The sequence below is a fragment of the Cryptomeria japonica genome, chromosome 3 (assembly GCF_030272615.1).
Source record: "Cryptomeria japonica chromosome 3, Sugi_1.0, whole genome shotgun sequence".
Taxonomy (NCBI): Eukaryota; Viridiplantae; Streptophyta; class Pinopsida; order Cupressales; family Cupressaceae; genus Cryptomeria; species Cryptomeria japonica.
Genome location: NC_081407.1, coordinates 231,694,669 through 231,716,655, shown reverse-complemented (window position 1 = coordinate 231,716,655; position 21,987 = coordinate 231,694,669). Strand labels below are relative to the sequence as shown.

The window sequence follows — 21,987 nt, the reverse complement described above, 5'->3', positions numbered from 1 at the left end:
GCAACCTTCACAAGAGGATGTCAGACAGTTGTTCAGTGAAATAGGGGAGAACTCAGCTGCAAGCAAAGAGCTTCCTCCCTCTTTCACTCCTCTGATGTACGAATTTGTGGTCAGCCGGTTGAGAATGTAGGAGAACAGAATGCTAACTTGACCCTATCATCGACCCAGACAGTGCCTCAAGAGTGGCTGATCGCTAGAGCTCAGTGTAGGGCCGCCACCAAAGCACCCATCAATCTAGAGGATATCTTCTCGCTAATGGATCAAGCAAAAGCTAAAGGGAAGAAGAAACCAAGGGCATATTCTAGAGTAACCAGGGATGAACAAAGGAACCGCACTCTTCATATTGCCACCCCGCCCGTAGACAAGCCAGCAGATCAAATAACACTAGCAGATTATAGCATCACGACTGTCCCCATCGGACGAGCTACAAAAGAGCAAGAAAAGGAAGAATTTAAGGATTCAGTGCAGAACATACTCAGACAGCTCAAGGAGATCACAGCAGAAAAGGATATGTATCGGGCCCGTGCTGAACAAGCCGAGGGATACATCGATCAGCTCCTACGGCCATTGCACAATCCCTCCGAATCCCATATTCCCCCAACGGCATTGGCACAAAGGACCACGACTGAATTTGAAGGAATTCGGGATACCGCAAAGGCCGTCAAGGAATGGATGCAGGACATCAAGAAAAAGGGAGAACAGATCCTTAAGGAGGTGAAAGAAATGGACCTCCATCGAGAGCTCACTCTAGTCAGGCTGTTGGAGGTAAAGAGGGAATCCCTTCACATGCACGAAGTGGCAGCCTCTACCCTTCCCCTCATGAGAGCTCTTTTCTGGACACATGCGCAGATTCCCACATTGTCTGACATCCTAGATCCCCATGGCATCAGTGTTCTCAAAGAATGGTACTAGACCATCACCATGAAGAACGACGCCCAGGAAATTATTGACAAAGAAAATGACGCATGTGAGGTAATTCTGGGGAACATGCAAGAACTAGGTAAGACCATCCTCCGATCAATGGTTTCAGGATGAATAGATGACCTATCCGACAGTGTAATCCGGCCAGACTGGGAAAAAAGGTTGGGGGCAGATAAGGTTTCCTATTCCGTTGGGGACTTGAGTTTTGCTGGTCAGTTCCATTCAGACATATTATGCTTCGAGCGTAATCGCTCCAGCTGGAAGGACGGTTTAAAGAACGTGGACCAATATCTCGAGGGCATGCAGTACAAAATTCGCCACCCTCCCATGCCTCCGTTCAGTCTACTATTCCAATTATGTATCAAATTCCAGGAATATGTTCGCAAGGAACGGGCAGCAGGTCGTGATTTATGGCGGGAATACCTGCATGGCGAGGACCAGTTTCTAAAGAAAGAGTGTGAAACCGAAATAGAAAAAATAGTTTCTCAAAAGTGCTTTTTCCCCTCAAAATCTTAAAATGCACTTTTTGTCACAAAAAGGTGACAGTTGACTTTTGGTCAACAAATTGTAAAACTTTTGTGCCCCCTTTTTTGATTTGTTCCAAATTGTTGTAATTATCCCTTTTTGGGTAGTTATTGCCCATTTTGGGGTAGTTGTTGATATTTGCCTCCCATTTATGGGTATGGGCAGCACTGCTTTATGGATGAATCTGGGCCACTTATCTAGATTTAATCTAGGCCATTCATCCTTTTTGAAGCCTATTTAAGGGACTGGTTTTCCCTCTTTTTGCAAGAAGTTCTTGGATTGTTGCGAAAGCTCTGAAGGAATTTGCAGGAATTAATACAATGAATTAAGACTATTTTCAAGTTTCCTTGTGAGTGCATGGTCTCCTTCTTCACTTAATTTTGAAAGCTTTTAGTTATGTCTATTCATTTTGCATAGCAGTTTTTCAATTAAGCATCTGATAGAATCTTCACAGTCCATACCATTAGAGAATAGCTGATTGCTTTTCTTTCCGCATGGTTAATCTGGACCATTTCATGCTCAGTTCGATTATCAAATATATACTATGAATGTAGAAATTCTAATATCGTACTTGGTAATATGAAAATCTGGTTTCTCCTTTGAAGATTGCACTAAGTTTATGCAAGCATTGTGTCTAAATGGCTGATGATGTCTAATCTAGTTTCCTGGAGGTGTCTGTCTGCTTGACTGAATTTGCTATCTTAGTTAGAATTTACAGTTCATGTCTCTCTCTCTCCCTCTCTATCCTTCCTTTCTTTTCTCCCCCTTTTTTATTATTCAAAAAAAATCTGCAACCCTACTAAAACAGCATCAAATTAACCACTATCATTCGATGGAAAGATCGTAAAAGTTCTAGGGAACTTATCCATAAAATTGCCCGTTCAACATAAGTCCCCTTGTGTTTCCAGCAAAAACACATCAAGCCACTGAGAGATCCCGCAGTCAAGACCTGACAAAAGAAACCTTGAGGTAGTCTCCTTTGATCAAACTTAGAAAACAGCATTAGAGACTTCCTTATCTCAAGAGAGAGTAGGATAATCAGTCGGCTATTCTATTCTGCATTGGCCGCATGGAGTTTGCAGCGATACAATTTCATCCTCGTCAACAGTTAGTTAGTAGGACTGGTGATTCCAGCACAGCAGACGTTTAGATCGTCAAGTGTAAGTCCCCTTGTGATTCCAGCAAAATCACATCATACCACAAAGAGCTTATCCACACGTAGAGATCCTACAGAAAAGAACCTTGAAGTCATCCCGATTGATCCTTTTTGCGACATCTTCAGCATTCGGGGACTTTATTCAAGAGAGGATAAGGTACCTTTAGGTATTTTATTCTGTGTTCGCATGTGCATAAAAAACACATCAACAAGTAGATGAGACCGAATTCAGGCAACTAGTAGGCAACCTCATCTACCTCACTGCCACTAGAACTGACATCTGTTTTGCTGTCAGCTACATCTCTCGCTTCATGACGGCCCCAAAAGTTGATCATTGAATTGCAGCGAAGCAAGTACTACAATATGTGAAAGGCACTTCAAACTATGGCATTCTATATAGCAAGTGCAACGATCCAAAGCTGATTGGTTATACTGACTCAAATTGGGCAGGATCAATGGATGCCAGAAAATCCACTTCTGGGTACGTATTCAGTTTGGGTACTGGTGCCGTCACTTAGAGCAGCAAGAAGCAACAAGTCATGGCTCTTTCCTCGACCGAAGCCAAATAACGAGGAAAAGTCAAGGTCGCATGTGAGGTAATTTGGCTCCGGAGGATGCTCTCTGACATGCAAATGCCGCAAGCAGGTACTTCTCCCTTGTATACTGATAATCAAGGGGTGCTCAAACTAGCCAAAAATCCAATCTTCCATGAACATACCAAGCATGTCGAGCTTCACTGTCACTACATCTGTAAGCTAGTAGAAGACGGATCAGTTTAGTTGCAATATGTTCCGACAACGGATTAGACTACGGATATTCTCACCCAAGTCTCTGAGCCCAGATAAGTTTGTAAAATTCAGGGGGCAACTTGGTGTTTTTGATCGATTGACCATTAAGGGAGGGTGTTAGAATAATATTTCTTTATACTGTTAATGGTCAAGTTAGTAGGTATAGGTTGTTAGACATCTTAAATGTCTATAGTTGTAGGTAGTAGGTGACTTCTTTAATATCTGCAGTAGTATGTTATTTCTATATATTGTAATATTTTCTCAGTTAATAGACTTAAGAATTTTACCAGTGAATCTCTGATTTTCACACCACGGACTCCTAGGAGTCCCTTGATCGTTCGTGGCCCCTAATTAAAAACTCCAACTAAAAACAAATATAGGTTATAAAATTGTGAAGATGACATTCATAATGAAGATTTGTGCAATTTTGGAGGCCTTATTTGTGCTTGTTGATGGGGAATTCGCCCCTCGACCCCACCTTGTATCGCGATAAGGAGCAGATTAGGTGCACTACCCCCGTACCCCATGAGGGGCGCTACCCCTCGACCCCACTAGGGTTTCTATGCCCAAACCCTGGGAAGGGACACTATCTTTGACCCTATTGGGAGCTCTGCCTCAAATCCCCACAAGGGGCACTACCCCTTGACCCCAAATATCCACCCACATTGTTATTGCTAATGCAATCATTGCCATGTTTTTATGTTTATTAGTTTAAACTTCACTTAGTATGCCAAAGTTTCATTTGTAATTCTTATACTTATTCTTGGTTTGCTCCCAAATTTCCAAAACTTTGCCCACCACTATTAATGTTCAAATTCAATGCAACCATCGTCATGTTTTTACTGTTTATTAGTTTAAACTTTACATAGCATACCAAATTTTCATTTACAATTCTTATACTTATTCCTTACACATCTTTTTATAACTAATTTTACAATTACTACATGTATTTGTGCACTCACTCCACCCCAGCGCCATTGTCCCCAAAACTTAGGCCCTTGGTCCCCCCATCCCTAAAACCCATTGCCCCATCTCCCCATTAAGAAACTCCATGGAACTATGCCCATCACGTTAGTAGCCAATGGAATGTTGAGAAAATAAAATTAGGGGAGTAAGACTTTAATTTAATATATGTAATTTTTTATTGGCTTTCTTTCACTAATTGGCTAAATTTAAAACTTCAATATATGTTATTTTTTATTGGCTTTCTTTCACTAATTGGGCTAAATTGCCACAAAATTATAAAAAATCAAATACTCCAAGTAAAACTTTCCAAAATTATTCAATTCATTAGTATATATGCATCGAGTATTAGACTCCCCAAAACATACATATATTTCTAGAAAATTCAAAACATGTCTATTCTCTAGAAAATTCTATGTTTTTCCTTGTAACCTACCCCTAATATGCATATTTCTCACATTTTGAATGGCAAAGATTTTCCAACCATTCTATACTAGTAAATATTTCCATTTTTTTTTATTTCCCTATTGAAATATAAAAAATCATTAACCTTAGAATTCTAAAACTAGGGAGAAAATGTTCAAAGAGTAACTAACCATAAATGCAGGCGCAATATAATAGTCTCCTTGTAAATGCTCAAATGACCTGGTCACCTTCTGTCTGTAATCAAACACTATGTCCGCTGCATCAAATGTAATTTTAGCATTTGCATCATCACATTCAAGAATTCAAGATGATTAATAATTAAGAATTAATATTATTTTTATAAGAACCAAATAATGAATTACACTATCCATTCTATTCTGATCCAAATTAATAAATTTTAAAATTCAGGTGAAATATGTCACTCTGCAACTAGATGATGCATCACTTCATCCAAAATTTACCAAGAAATAACGCTAATCTACGGAAACAAAAACTAGAATGGCAGCCCAATTTGATCGTTGATGGAGAAGCCTAGAATTTTGATTCCTAGGATCCCAATTCATTAACTAGGTACTTGTTGACGTGGATGGAATCGCATCGCTGCAAACTCCATACGGCCAACGCAGAATAGAATAAACTCACTGAGTATCCTACCCTCTCTTGAAATAAGGGAATCCCTAATGCTATCTTCTACGTTTTGATCAATGGGGATAACCTCAAGGTTTCTTTTGTCAGGTCTTGACTGCGGGATCTCTCAGTGGCTTGATGTGTTTATGCTGGAAACACAAGGGGACTTACGTTTAATTGGCAATTCCATGTATAAATTCCCGGGGACCTTTTACGGTTTTCCTTCAGGTGATGTTGGTTAATTTGAAGCTGATTTAGCAGGACTGCAGATTTCTAAAAAAAAAAGGATAAAATTGGGAGGAAAGAAAGGAAGGATAGGGAGAGAGAGAACTGTAAATTCTAACTAGGACAGCAGATTCAATCAAGCAGACAGACACCTCCAGGAAACTAAATTAGGCATCATCAGTCATTCAGACGCAATGTTTGCATAAACTTAGTGCAATCTTCAAAGGAGAAACCAGATTTTCATATTACCAAATACAATATTAGAACTTCTACATTCATGATATGTATATATTTGATAATCGAACTGAATCATAAAATAGCCCAGATTAACCATGCGGAAAGGAAAAAAGCAATCAGCTATCCTCTAATGGTATGGACTGTGAAGGTTCTATCAGATGCTTGGTAAAAAAAACTGTTGTGCGAAATGAATAGACATAATTAAAAGCTTTCAAAATTAAGTGAAGAAGGAGACCATGCACTCACAAGGAAACTTGAAAGTAGTTTTAATCCATTGTATTAATTCCTGCAAATTCCTTCAGAGCTTTCGCAACAATCCAAGAACTTCTTACAAAATGAGGGAAAACCAGTCCCTTTAAATAGGTTTCCAAAAATAGATGAATGGCCAAGATCTAATCTAGACAAGTGGCCCAGATTCATCCTTACAAAAGGGGGACCCACACCCATAAATGGAGGGTAAATATCAACAACCACCCCAAAGGGAGCAATAACTACCCAAAAAAGGATAATTACAACAATTGGAATAATCCAAAAAAAGGTGTATAAAAAACTTTACAATATGTTGACCAGAAGTCAACTGTCACCTTTTTGGGACAAAAGTGCACTTTTAAGACTTGGAAGAAAAAAGGCATTTTTGAGAAACTACTTTCTCTATTTTGGTTTCACATTCTTTCTTTAGAAACTGGTCTTCGTCATGCAGGTATTCCCGCCATAAATCACGACCTGCCGCTCGTTCCTTGCGAACATATTCCTGAAACTTGATACATAATTGGAAGAGGAGACTAAAAGGTGGCATGGGAGGGTGGCGAATTTTGTACTGCATGCCTTCGAGATACTGGTCCACGTGCCTTAAACCGTCCTTCCAGCTGGAGCGATTACGCTCGAAGGACAATATGTCTGAATGGAATTGACCAGCAAAACTCAAGTCTTCAATGGAATAAGAAACCTGATCTGCTCCCAACCTTTCCTCCCAATCCGGCCGGATTACACTGTCGGATAGGTCATTTATCCACCCTGAAACCATTGATCGGAGGATGGTCTTGCCTAGTTCTTGCATGTTCCCCAGAATTGCCTCACATGCGTCATTTTCTTTGTCAATAATTTCCTGGGCGTCGTTCTTCATGGTGACGGTCCAGTACCATTCCTTGAGAACACTGATGCCATGGGGATCTAGGATGTCAGGCAGTGTGGGAATCTGTGTATGTGTCCAAAAAAGAGCTCTTATGAGGGGAAGGGTAGAGGCCGCTACTTCATGCATGTGAAGGGATTCCCTCTTTACCTCCAACAGCCTGACTAGAGTGAGCTCTCGATGGAGAGCCATTTCCTTTACTTCTCTAAGGATCTGTTCTCCCTTTTTCTTGATGTCCTGCATCCATTCCTTGACGGCCTTTGCGGTATCCCGAATTCCTTCAAATTCAGTTGTGGTCCTTTGCGCCAATGCTATTGGGGGAATATGGGATTCAGAGGGGTTGTGTAATGGCCGTAGGAGCTTATCGATGTATCCCTCGGCTTGTTCAGCACGGGCCCGATACATATCCTTTTCGGCAGTGATTTCCTCGAGCTGTCTGAGTATGTTCTGCACTGAGTCCTTAAATTCCTCCTTTTCTTGCTCTTTTGTAGCTCGTCCGATGGGGACAGTCGTAATGCTATAATCTGCCAGTGTTATTTGATCTGCTGGCTTGTCCACGGGCGGGGTGGCAATGTGAAGAGTGCGGTTCCTTTGCTCATCCCGGGTTATCTTAGAGTATGTTCTTGGTTTCTTCTTCCCTTTAGCTTTTGCTTGATCCATTCGTGAGAAGATGTCCTCTAGATCGATGGGTGCCTTGGTGGCGGCCCTACGCTGAGCTCTGGCGATCAGCCACTCTTGAGGCACCGTCTGGGTTGAGGATAGGGTTAAGTTAGCACCTTGTTCTCCCATGCTCTCAACCGGTTGATCACAAATTAGTAGCTGCCCCGCCATCGGAGGGGTGAAAGAAGGAGGAAGTTCCTTGTTTGCATCTGAGTTCTCCCCTATTTCACTGAACAATTGTCTGACATCCTCCTGTGAAGGTTGCTCCTTGGTTCTCTCGAGCTCATGAATCTCGTCTGTTCTTTGTTCCCCTTCGACAGTCGAGTCGTCCTTGGCTGCATGGAGGAGTAGCAATTCGTGACAGCTCTGCTGGGTAGGTTCATGCACTTCGATCCCCTGGGTGGATGGGATTTCTCCTTCCTTTATTTGGTCACCCAGCTTGGTCGAATTGGGGCCTTTTGGCTCGGTGTCCGGCATATCTGGTGCAGGAGGATCATTGGCCTCGAATGCATCTATGTCGCTCTGGGAAGGCAGAGCAGGTATGCAATCCAATTCTATGGCGTCGTCAGACGAACTGGGGTCCTTTGAAGATGAAGTGGCCTCTGACCTCCTTATGGGAATCTTCTCCCTTCTTGTTCTTTTGGACGTCCGAGTCCCTCTGCAAGCCTTAGCTTTCTTTCTTTTCTCTGGTTTCTCAGCTGATGTCCTTTCGTCTTCGGAAGACTGAGAGTCGAAACTGCCCATCAGATGGTAAGTAAACTGGACCCCCTCATGGACTAGCCTCTCGATCTGGTGATGTAACCATTGATCTGTGTCTTGCCGGGGCTGCCATAACTGCTTCGAAATCCGTGATTGGGTCTTGAGACCAATCAACGCCTGGCAAGAGGTGCCTTACTGCCTCGAATTCTCGGACTTGGAGGCAGTTCCCCGAGTCCGTGAGCTGATCCGGGACCTGACAATACTCAAAGAGTCGCATCTGCTGCACACTCAATCTAGAATATTCCCGTCGCCTGACTTTGTAGTCATCGGAGCAATTTTTCCAATAATCTTCAATTGACTCCTTTGCTCTGTAGCGCCTACCGTAGGCTCTCTTCGCCAAATTGTCATGATCAAAACATTTCCTTGGGAAATGTTCCTGTAGGCCATAAGAGGCTAGCTCTGCAAGGGACTCCTCTGCTAGGGTGGGGGTTCTCAATTGGACATCATGTCTGCCTATGATCATAGGAAATGCGAATCCAGCCTGCTTGCTCTCTCGTAGTAATATGCCGGCAGGGCGTGATTGCCTTGCCACCTCCATGAGGACTACTTTATCGGTTGGGTACCGCGGAAGTCAAAGGGGGGCACCATCGAAGCCAGCTATTCGGATGTAGGAGAACCTTGGGAACTGAATGAACCAGGCCCCATACCTCTGCACTAAAGTGGTAGCTTGCTCCGAGAGCCTTATGTGTAACCCTCCCTGCATTAACCTGACTAGGCGCATTGTGAAGGCGTCGTTGACGCGTTCGTACTGACCAACCGCGTAAGCCGGGCTGTTCTTTTCCCTTTGAGCTATATCCTGGTAATGCAGCTGCGGGTAGCAATCATAAACCTTCACCTGACCAGGCCCATTCCCGATCTCACCTTTCATTATTAACCCTGGCAGTGGCTGGTTCTTTGCGAACATATAGACCAAATAGGAGGTCATGGTGAAATACTTCTTTGTCTCGAGCTCAATCAGCTGAGCGTGGATGTTATCACTTATGATCTGGGCCCAATCAAACTTAGACTTTCCGGCAAAGACCTGCTCTGTAAAATAGAACATCCACTCTTCAAAGTAGCTGGACTTAGGAAGTCCCATGACTCGGCTGAGTAAGGTGACCATGTCCCCATGTTCATTATGAAAGTCACTCCTGGGGGTCTTTTTCACAATCCTGGTGTTCGGAGGCCTTTTCTCCTTGAACCATTCTTCGTTAATCAATGCCCTGCATCGGGGTTCATATCATATGCCCCTTGCGCCTCGTCCATTGTTGTAGCTATGGGATTATTTGGAAAGGGGATATCAAATGCATCACCGATAGCCTCAGGGGAGAAGTCGGCGATAGTCATATCTTCCAGAAGCACTAATCTGGACTTTGGTTTGTAATGCCGAGCAGCCTCCACTACTAATTCATAGTTCTGGATTGCTGGAGGAAAACCTGCTGCTTGGGCGATGCCACTTTCCACCATTTGCCTAGGCCTGCCATATGCGTTGGGTGAGAAGACCCGATTCCTGAAGTCCTGAATATCAATGTGGCCAAGGTCGGTGTCACCAATGTTGTCCCAGACGCTCAGGACCTTCGACTCTCTTAATCCTCCCCTCTGATATTGATACTTCATTCTTTCAACTTTCCGCGGGATGTCTGATTTGGATGCTCGTGAAGTTTCGGCTGCAGCGGGTGTTTTTGATGATTCTGCCGCCGATTTAGGCATTTATCTTGCACAGCCAGACACGGATTACAAGGTGATACAAGAACGATAATGCGGGTTAGATAATAACAGAAGTGTTTCAGCAAGCCGGGATTAGTTTAAATATCATTTTGGCTAACAACTTGATTAACTTTAACAGCATCATATTCTTGAAGATTTACGACTACGCATTATCACTTTCGGATTTTTAGATTAATTTTCAACAGAGGCAAAACATGAGAAATTTGAATTTGAAAAGAGATGCAGTTTCTGGCTAAACCTCGGGAATGAATCCTAAATTTCGGATGTTCGAATAACGCTTTATAAAAAGGAGATGCAGACTCCAAGCATTTCAAATTTCGCGCATTTGCCTATTTGATTTACACATTTTAAATGACCATACGCGTTAAAGCGTACTTACCTGATGGGAGCGAATGGCGAGAGATTGCCCGACCTCGTCGCGTGAAGCGAACGGACGATCCTGCAAAGTTTGAATCCCAACGGTTATCCTTTCTATTTAAATTTTCGCGGCTTGGCGGATGAAAGAGGATTTATCAATTTCACACGGTTCTATCCTTGGCAATCTGAATTTTAAATGGTTGACGGGAGGGTAATGCGGCGTCTTACCTCCTTGTTTTTCGGATTTGAGAGCTCTTTCAAATTTTGAATTGCATTCTTTCTAACTTTGGATTTTGACAAATTTTGAGGCTTCGGATTTAACCTGGCTTCACTCAGTCTGCACGAAATTCGGAGCTTGGACGCTATTTGCAACCATGGAGATCTCAACCTGCTGGCGAATTTTGGAAGCTTCTGGGGTTTACGCGGGCTAGAGACACTTTCGAAGTTGGGAACGCCTTGGAGATCCAATCTGCTCGTTCAAGCCTTGGTGAATTTTGACGAATCGGAGGACTCGCCGTTTATGCTGAATGCCCGCCCAAACTTCGGGGCTTTTGTTTCTAAAAAAAAATTTTCGCACTTGCTCTTCGCGGCTTCGGACCTGGGTTTAACTTTGGCTTCGCGATACGACCTTCGGCCCCGTGGTTTAAAACTTCGGCTTCGCGTTAAAAGCTTTGGCTCTATGGTTTAAAACTTCGGCTTCGCGTTAAAAGCTTTGGCTCTCCGTTATAAACTGTGCTTTGCGCTAAAACTTCGGGTTTTGCGTTAAAACTTACTGGCTTCGCAACCTCGGACCTCAACACGTTTTACTGGCTTCGCAACCTCGGACCTTCGGTTGAAAATGAGCTCCTTGCGCTTTACGAACTTCGGACCTCAAGCCCGAAAATGAGCTCCGCAATATAACTTCAGGGGTCCGATATAACTTTGCTCTCCGTTAAAGGGTCCGAAACTCGGACTTGAACGTGCTTTACTTTCGCCTCCGCGTTTTTCGTTTTTAAAACTTCGGACCTAAAGTCTGAAAAAAAATGAGCGCCTTAAGTTTTGAACTTCGCTTTTGTTAAAACTTCGGACCTGGGGTCCGAAAGTGAGCGCCTTAATTTTTAAACTTCGCTTTTGTTAAAACTTCGGACCTGGGGTCCGAAAGTGAGCGCCTCGAGTTTTAAACTTCGCTTTTGTTAAAACTTCGGACCTGGGGTCCGAAAGTGAGTGCCTCGCGTGACTTCGGGTGTTTTAAAAGACGTCGCGCTAACTTCGAACTTAGGGTCCGAAAATTGGGAACTAAACGCCTTTTCGGGCTTTCGGACCCTAAGCGTCTCTTTTGCTTTTCGCCCTCTGCTAAAACTTTCTTCGGGGGGGCCGAAAAATAAAGGTCTGCCCTTTTAAACTTCGGACCTGGGGTCCGTTTTTAAACGTTTCGCGACATAAACTTTAAACTCAGGGGTCCGAGAATGTTTTACCCGACTTTCGGAGCAAAGCACCATTTGTTTCGAAATATTGCATGATTTAAACTTCGGACCTGGGGCCCGAAAATGGTTTTATCTGTCTTTCGGACTTTCAGACCGAATGCATCCTTTTCAGAACATTCCGCCTTCATTAAAAACTTCGGACCTGAGGTCCGAAAATCGTTCTCCTATATTTGTGATCTTGGGGGGGGGAATCTACTCCTTAGAGAATTTTGGAAACTTGCACAGAATGTCGGACCTCCCACCAACTTCGCCAGACTCCACAAATTTGGACTTGGGAGGCATAAAAATACCCAGGCACTCGGCCGAGCAATTTGATCCTTTAGGAGGCGAAAATCATCTCTTGCCCAAACCTCGCAAGGGTCGGGTAGCAAACTTTATGCAATTGGCCTTATAGCTCTGGGTTGGCGGGGTCCGTTAGTTCTTACCATCTTACGCCTATCCAAGGCAATCTTTAAAATTTTGGAAGAAAGCTTTCGGCATTCACGCCCGAAAGCCGGATCAGTCAGGAGGACTCACTGGTTCATTACTCCAACGTCAATCAGCTTACAGACTGGTCACGAACTCGCTCGAAGAGACACGAGAAACTCTGCTTGGATCCTCGGGACAACGATCAAAAACTCAAAACAGGAAAGGGGGACCCTGTCGGCAACAGGGAGCGTGTGCAAGGCACAACAGTACTAAAGGCAGTGCTAGGTGGTGATTCATTTGCAACAAGGAGGGAGTGTTGGAAGCATAGAAAAAGGCTGGAATGGAGACCAATTAAAGGCTGCCTTTTCAACTGCAAATATTCACCAGACCCGAGGCCCCTGGAAAATACTTGACTACAACAAATGCAATGTTTTCCTTGCAAGGGGCTAGTCTAATCTTGTTGTACCTTGGAAAATACTTAGACTACAACAAATGCAATATTTTCCTTACAAGATATGCAGCTTCATATTCCCATGAGATAAGAAACAAAAAGTAGAAACAAAAATAATTACTTGAAAACCAACAAAGTGAAAGTATTTTAATTTGGTGCCAAGCTTGATGAACTCAAGTGGTAAGGCATTGCAACTTCTATACCAACCTCACAGGTATGAAAGTTGATATTTTGTAATGGAACCTCAGTGGTAATAATATTGTGCCTTTCATAAGGGAGTTCCTAGTTTCTCCAAGAGACATAATAAATGTAAAATAAGAAAATACTTCAAGCCCAAAATGGAATGAACAATTCAAAATCTGTGTCCAATTGGATAAGCTCAAGTGGAGAAAACCTCTAACTTTTCATAGCAAGGTCTTCAGTTGAAATCCACAAGAGTTTGGAAAATTATAAAAGGAGAAGATTTCAGAATATTCATCTAAAAATTTTCAAATTGGTGAAGCTAGCTACAATAATTTGTCAAAGATCAGCCAATCAAAAACAAACAGCACTTTAAAAGCACCTTTCCAAGGAGACATGACAGAAACTTCACAGTAATGGAAGAAATATTTATTTGCAATGGAACACATCCAAAAGGTAAAAACTACATTACAGGGTCTGGCCCCTGATAACTTGGGTATCGGTCCAATTCGAACCCGGTCCCGATCCTGGTTCAGTCTGCCTATGAGTGCAGCTAGGGTGTGCAAGACGGTTCGTCTTGGGAAAACCCAAGGTGAACCCAGATCCCAGCCCGGCAAAAAACCAAAAAAATTGCCATTTTGAAGAATAATTTGAGGTCTGCTTTGCTTTATTGACTGACCTAAGCCCCAAAAAGTGCCCCCAAAACACTTAAGACATCAAAACAAACTCATAAGAGTCATTTCTTTTGCAAACAATAATTTCATCCCATATAGAGTTGCATAATTTTTTTGCTTGTTGCATCCAAGTAGAAAGTTGAAGATCGAAGAGTGAAGCTTCATCAAGCATTGTAGCCTCATTCCTACGCATTTGCAACCTTCCATTGGCTGTAACAGGTAAGATTTTTTTCATTTTCTTTTCCTCCATTTTTGTTTTCCTCTATTTTTTCCATTCTTTTAAAAATTATATTCTTTTGAATGTGTTCATAAAATTTCATGCCATAGGAACTACAATGGCAACTAGCTCTACCTCCACAAATGAACAACAAAAAAAAACAAATCCAAACTCTCTTCTATGAAAATATGTTGATATTATACGACCGCTTCCAAGAGGTGGGGGATTCCTTTGGAAATGCATGGAATGTGATACACAACGTGCTAGTTCATATTGTCGGGTGAAAAGCCATTTGTGTGAAATATCATGAAGAGGCATCAAAAGTTGCCCTAGAAAAGATGGTGTACCTATACCACAAGAGACAGTGTGAAAATATATTTGGGAGCAAGATGAAGCAGATGAGAGAAAGGCACGTAGATCAAATCAGCCCATTCCAAAAAAATCAAAGGGAATGCAGCTCCCATCTAATCCCAATATTATAGTAGAAGACCACCCATTTTTTACCATAGCTGATTATGGAAGTGAAGAACCCATTGTACACAAAAGATCAAAGGGACCTTTGCAAAGTGCATTTCAAAATGAGAGTCGAGACATCCTATGAGCACTACCTAGTATAAGTTCCAATATTCAAATAACAAAAATCTTCCATGTTTCTTGGATGAATCACGAACCTCCTCAAATAGTCATCAAGTGGACATGATGTGAGAAGTTGTATCTCTGCCCATGTCTCTTTCAAATATCTTAACTAATCATCTCCTTAATCGGGTTGATTCTTTATTTATTGACAATATCATAATTAACTAATTACTCCTTTGATTGCTCTGATTTATTCTCCTTTGATTGCTCTGATTTATTCTCCTTTGATATGCATAACGCCCATTGTTTGCCATGCCCTGGTCAAAGGCATTGTTTTTGGTTGACTAGCTTTAGGAATCGAATGGGCACATTATAGTCTCCCCTCCTTGGAATTGCTTGCCCATGAGCAATCTTGAATCATCATGACAATGCCACTACCTCAATTAAGTCTGTAGAATGCTCCAACACATATTCCTCGCTTCACATGAATGCCAACGAACTCATCACATTTGTCGAACTCCATCATTCTATGAGGCAATTCATGCAATCTACCCATCATGTAAGCTCCCAGGTCCCAAGGTTTGTAGCACCATCTATTCAAAACATAATATTGTTCAGTAAAAGTAATCTCCTAGAAACTGCCAAGAAGAAGAAGAACAATCCAAAATTGTACAAATTCTAACTATTTCTCAAAAAAATGTCCTTTGATGATCTCAAACGTTTTACCATATTCCTCATAGATTATCTTATTTTCAACAACTTCTGAATTTGAAACGATTCCTAGATTCCAAATCAACCTTAGAAAAGTACCGTCATGCTGACGTTGTGCCAAACTGATTACATCAATCTGATTCTCATATCCAAACGGCATACTCCTCTCTTGAAGTTTCAAGAAGTATTCATTGTTTAGTTCCACACTGAAATGCATAAAGGGGTTCCTCAATGTGACAAGAGGAAAATTCCAAGTTCTCCAACCTATTACAATCATCATAGAGTTCAAACATGTATAGCAATACCCTAAATGTGGGCATAGGTCATTGTTCACTGTCGTGGAGACAAGAATCTGAATTGTACTTAAAGGATCTCTCATATTTAGCTGCCATAAAGCTAGTAATGGTTCAACAACCACTTGGTCATAAACTGATGTTATCATCAGGGAAAAACAATGGCAACAGAAACTACTTTGTATAGGAGGTACAGGGATTCAAGTGTCATCTCTTCTTTCAACCAAACTTAAGCATCCAATATTTGATTGTTGATCAAAAGAGTGAATTGACCTGTTGTGAGTTGCAATCTCTTGCAATTTGTTTGGAAAGTAATTTGTCCCACAACTCCTATCTTGCCTCAATACTTCATTGGTGGAAAATGTACCTGCATGCCAAGTTCTATGATTGACTCCAATCTCATTACAGGATTCCGAAGTAGCTTTGTTATCCAACTCGGAAACAAGATAATCATAGGTTGCGTTTGCTTCGACTTTAAACAAGGAATTATCAACAACCTAAAAGTTATCCTTGCTCCCATAATCATCCCTACCTTTTTGCTGTTCCCAACTTCTATTAGCTGATTCTTTGGGACAACCATCATAGGTTTCATGGATGTTGTCTAGTTCTTTTATCTCCTTAGTCCCTCTCTTGTTTTGTTGCTCCCTAAATCATTTAGTGACTACATCTCGATTTTTTGCTTCTTGCAATGCTTGTTGATCATATGTCAATTTAGCTTCTTTTTGCTTGTATAGGTCTAAGGCCTTGTGACCTTCAACTGCTAATCTCTTCACACTCTCTTCCTTTGGTGTATCAACTTCCAAAGCTTTTGACGTCATATGTTGAGCTTCTTGGCTAGGTAAATGTGTGTGTGGGATTTTTGATGCAACATTTGAATCACAATGCTTGACTTGAAAATTCATCTTTTGTTCATCTAAGTGTCCATGCCTTTGCTTGATTTTCTGAAAGTTCTCTCTTGCTTGAGAAACTATCATCTTGGCATGCTTAGCTTTCTCGTTCCACCATTCACATAGTCATAGAGTCCTTTCCACATCTTCAGCACTATCCATTAGTTTCCCTAGTTCTTTGCTTGCCATTGATTCTTCAAAGATTTTTCTCATCTGCTTGTCTCTATCAACTTTTGAATTTTGTGTTTTTGTTGACTCTTTTCCTTTTGTTCTCTCTTCCGTGATCCATAATTGTCTTTTCCAATCTTGCATTGCCGGATTTCTTTGTTTATTTGCCTCAAGGTGACTTGAACTGCCATATAACATCTATTTTGATTCACTTCCATTAGAAGGAGTACTCTTCTCATAAACAATCATTGACTGATTGGAGGGGGCCATGTCCTCCTCAAAAGGCGAGGGAGAACTATGATCAAAATCCTTATCTATAGGTGACTACAGATGATTTGATTTGTGAGCGATAGATTTAATCCCTTCTTCACTATCCTCAATACATGATTCTTGAGAAGATGTTGGATTAGTATTAGAATCAGAAAGAACATTGTCTTCCAAAGACTTGTTTCGAAAGTCAAACCAGAAGCCTCCCTTATCATTGAAATGTAAGGAGTCATCACTTATAGTGAATTTGAAGTCATCGTCATTTTTAGCTCACTCATCATGCATTGATTCCGCATTAGTGGCTGTCTCATAACCCTTATAGATCCAAGTGCCCATTTCGTTTGTGATAGAAGAAGTCCATGAAGAATCAACTGCTTCCATTTTTTTAGAAGTGTCAAAAACTAATTCCTCTCCTTGTATGTTATTATCCTTATTTTCTGCATGTACAACTAAGGAAAGATTTGGAGAATCTTCGTTCCCTTCATTTTCTAACTTGATTCTTTCTTGTTCTTCCTTATTCAAGTGAGGTTTAAGTTTGTCCTCACATTGTTTGAAGACTTCATGGAATAATGTATACGCAGATGAAGAGATAGACCATTCTCGTTTCCAAACTGTCCCTAGCATAGATGTGATGGTTTGGGGAATAGTATCACTCTCATTGATAGTTAGAACCAGAATATCTTTCATGGCTACCAAAATATCTTTATCATGGATATCCTTGATCGTGGCGAAAAAATAATAGAACATGTCATCAACTAAATCTTGTAACCCCAAGTCTACAATAAGGATACTGGTCTTGATTTCCGCAAATATCCTTAATATGGTTACCCTTCTTGAATAACGTGTACTACTAGTGTCACCAAAATCTTCGAAACTATCTGCAAGCAGGTATACTACCTCTTTCATTGTATCATCGTCATAGGGAGTTAGAGGTACCAAAATTCTCATTACCCTACTTAAACAAGAGGTAACCAACAATTTGATCTCCTCATCACGATGCCTCAACCATTTGTGTTGTTTCAAGGTGGTCACTGTAGGGGTTAGGGCTATATCTAACACTTCAGAGGATGTCTCCTCAATGTGTATCAAACATTCTTCTACTGATTTAAGCATGTTCAAGATATCATCCCTTGATTGTGATGCAGGATAATCGAGCTACCTATTTTGTTTTGGTGTTATTTTAATTTTGATTGGCAGGATTCAGTTTTGACAGATACAGTTTTTCTCACCACATGGACAGGAAGTTGGACAGTTCGAAAGGAATGATTAGTTGCCTATGGCAAGGGAAGGTGAACAGTTGAAGACAGTTAGGAATGGACGGTTGTGCAGGAGAAACCAAACCAAGAAATAAAAGGGGTAAACGGAGGAAGAAAGAGGGGGTTGGTCGGAAGAGGCCACCGGTTTGGAAAAGAGAGGAGAACAAGGAAGGCGGCAGAGAGGTCTAATGGAGTGAGATTGAGGGCACAGAAAACGCAAGACCGTGAGGACAAGACAACAATGAATTACTGAGAAGAGCAGTTGTAGAAGGAAGATCGAAGAGGGGAGGAAACAGACGAGGATCTCGATAGTACTGGGAACGTTGAAGAAGAATGGGCCGATGAAGACAGTAATTTAATTTGAGGCCGATAGGGAAAACAAGTTAAAGAAGCAGTTCACGCTGGAAGGAAACGAATGCAAGATGACAGCAATGAAGGGTAAAGGAATGGAGCAGAATAGCACTGGAAAAAGAAAAGTTTGGTAGAGAAGGGATGGTAGAAGAAAAGTCGTAAATAAGGAGACCATTCGGTAGCAGAGAGAGTTGGATCCAGATTGAAGGAGACTCGTAATGGATTTTTGGAAAGAATAAATGTTTAATAAAATAAAGATTGTTTATTTGGAATTGACTGCAGCTTGTATCTCCCATTTTGAATAGAAATATTTAGCATTCAAATTCTGTTTCTGTGTTTCAATTTGGTTCTCTATGAACCCTGAACTGCTCTGGAAATTGTTCCCATGTTGATCTGATGAATTTGATGTTCCTTGAGACTGCAACACAGTGTGAGTCTGTATGTGGTTGGGTAATGAAGAAGAATCTGTTTTGGTTCCTGTCTCTGTTTTGGACAGTAGGCCTGTGTGTGAGTGTTTGTGCTAACAGATTGGTATCAGAGCGTGTGTATGTGAGGTAGTTGCCATTAGATTGCAATTGAGTGCTAAGCTTGTCACCTGCTTCATATAATGATCTTGCCAATGGTTTGATATCTTCTATTGCCATGATTAATCAAGTTTTACAACATTTAGCCAAAGGCTGGCAGGTTCACTAGCTCTGGTACCACTTTAATGACCCTAGTTGGAACCTCTTAGAATTTTGTCAATTATTGATTCAATTATAATTAGTTTTTTAGGTCTTGATTGAGATTGTAAAATTGAGAGATTGACATATATGACTCCCACGATCCTCTAGGAAATTCAAGTATAACTCTAATGAGATTAACAAGATACTTGTTACTGGGCAACCTTAAATGCATGCATCAATAGGAAGATAATGTAATTCCTTTATGTACGAATGATTAATATATGATACAAAGAAGATCTGATGCAAGAAGTCTGCTAAGGGCTATTTGCTATGTGGGATGTGTTAGGCGGATTCCTTCCAATAATAATATGATTGACTGAATTCCTGATCTGTAGGCGACTTTTTGTATGAAGGAATTGGGATTATGACCCTTGTATCAGTCTGTTCGTCCTTCCTGAATATTGTCTTGATAACCATGCATGCAAATGGTTAAGGATCTGACAGAAATTCTGGAACTTTGCTCCAAGAAAGAAAGTCGGATAAGAATATTAATCTGATATATCTTTGGCCATCCAACAGTGGGATCTCCTCAATGCAATATAAATGTGACTGGTCAGCAAAGATATATATTTGTATGAGATAATCGATCTGTTCTTATATGATAATGACTAGAGCAAAACGTATGATAGCTGTTTCTGAATTGTATCCTTATAATTCTGTGTTGAGTAATTAGGGATCTGATCGTATATGAAAATAATAAAATCTTTATTTCTAATCGCTCTTTCTGAATATGTGCTTTATAAACCTGTGGTTTGTTTGATGCCTTTCCTTATTATTAGACTCTATTCGTGTGCGTCCTTAGCCTTGCAGATGATGGATGGTATACCATCCCCTCTTGGCTGCTCAAAGGCTCTTATGAGTGCCTACCTGGTCTGAGTTCCAACATTCAAATAACGCCTACCTGGTCTGAGTTCCAATATTCAAATAACAAAAATCTTCCATGTTTCTGTTGGTGTTGGAAATAAGCCACACTCAGACCGACAATGGACTGGTCCAAGAGGGGCCAGTAGCTCAGTGGTAGAGCACTCCAGCAGTGTATGGAAGGTCCTAGGTTCGAGTCCTAGCTGGTCCATGTCTCAACATGGTATCAGAGCCAAGTCCAGGCTAGGAGCCTCAAGCACACGAGAGGTGTGGCTTAAGGGGGGTGTTGGTGTTGGAAATAAGCCACACCCGGACCGACGATGGACTGGTCCAAGAGGGGCCAGTAGCTCAGTTGTAGAGCACTCCAGCAGCGTATGGAAGGTCCTAGGTTCGAGTCGTAGCTGGTCCATGTCTCAACAGTTTCTTGGATGAATCATGAACCTCCTCAAATAGTCATCAAGTGGACATGATGTGAGGAGTTGTAACTCTTCCTATGTTGCTTTCAAATATCTTAACTAATCATATCCTTAATCGGGTTCACTCTTTATTTATTGACAATATCATAATTAACTAATTACTTCTTTATATGCTCTGCAATTTTATGTTAAAAAAACCATACATAGATTTTATATAACTTGTTTCTTAGATTGTCCAAATTTTCTGAGCTCAACTTCCAAAAGAGAATTTACAAAATATCAAAATGAATTTCGTACATGTATATGGGTAAAGAAGAGAATTACCATCTTTTCCAAGGAAGTTGCCAACAAAGAGGTCATCAATCAAGCCCTGGCGTGCCCCGACAGTGATGTTTAAATTGTCAGCTTCTTGCCCTAATCTGTATAAGTAATCTTTGCCTTCGCTATTTTTAGCGTCCCATGAAGATTGACTTGATTTTTTAGAGCTTTTCTCGACTCTTTTTTCTTCTGAAGAAGAAGAATTGGGATTTTCTGAATTTGAACTGACGGCATTTTTGGCAGACAGAGGAACATAAATTTTGCTTCCTTGAGAGCGCTTCGGATTGGAAATGGCAGTGGATCGTGATGGCGTTAAGACAAAAGCTCTCAACGCTGCCATTTTCCTAGTTTTCCAGAAGGGCTTTGCTCAATAGATTTAAGCATAACCATATCCATTTCGTGTGAAGAATGATGCCGCTAAAACTTTTGTATTTTTGTCGATTTTAGAACATCAACGGTTAAAGATTGTCCAAATTCGAAATTGAAATTGATTACTTAAAACATAATCAGAATATTTTATGGCGTGATGAGGTTTTTTTTATTTGTCGTTTTTAATAAGAAAATGATATTTTTGTTGATAGTGTTTAAGAGTGAGTTTAGATATTAATTGTATAGGTTTTTGGATCACAATCTAGAAGGGAAAAGTTTATGGTAATTGGATTTTTTAAAAGCTATGAATTTCATTTTGATGTAATATCTATTAAATAAAAATTAAATAATATAATTATATTATAATATAAGTAATATATGATTATAGTTTAATATCTATCATTTTGATAATAGATTATGGATTGTGATTCAAAATGTTGACATCAAAAAAATTCACATAATTTAATCTAGAAATAACTGATTCTTAACATATGAATTGTGAAAACTTAATGTCTATAAGAATTATACAAATAAAAATATAAGGTGATAAAATATTATGACTATATAATGATGTACATATAATATCAAATAGTTTAATAATAGAAAGGATGTTATACTAATATTTAAACTATTGTATAAAATAATGTAATATTTTTTGTTGTTAAATTTTTGTTGTAGAAATTGTGCTATTTGTATTCAAATATTAAATATTACAAAAGCTTCGATAGAATAACTCTCTCTTTCATTACAAAACATCTTAGAAACTATTCTTCACTTTTGTCCAAAAGGCATGAGAACTTCAAAAGGTTTTATAATTTTCTAAAACTGATTACAAACTATATACTAAAAGTTGCAAATGGGCTTAGTTATATAGAATACCCAACAAAAAAGCATTAAAGAAGACAATAATGCAAAA

At 40.5% G+C, this 21,987-nt stretch overlaps 1 protein-coding gene across 1 annotated transcript in view; it reads right to left on the bottom strand.

Moving 5' to 3' along the window:
• LOC131048761 (ribulose bisphosphate carboxylase/oxygenase activase, chloroplastic) overlaps positions 1 to 21,121 on the bottom strand; it is a 211,590-nt gene extending 190,469 nt beyond the window's left edge. The window contains exons 1-2 of the mRNA XM_057982829.2: positions 20,709 to 21,121; positions 4,950 to 5,035 (exon numbers count right to left, since the gene is read on the bottom strand). Coding sequence (XP_057838812.2) covers positions 4,950 to 5,035; positions 20,709 to 21,042 — 420 coding nt within the window. The 5' untranslated portion in view covers positions 21,043 to 21,121. The remainder of the gene's footprint in view (positions 1 to 4,949; positions 5,036 to 20,708) is intronic.
• Positions 21,122 to 21,987: the final 866 nt, after the last annotated feature.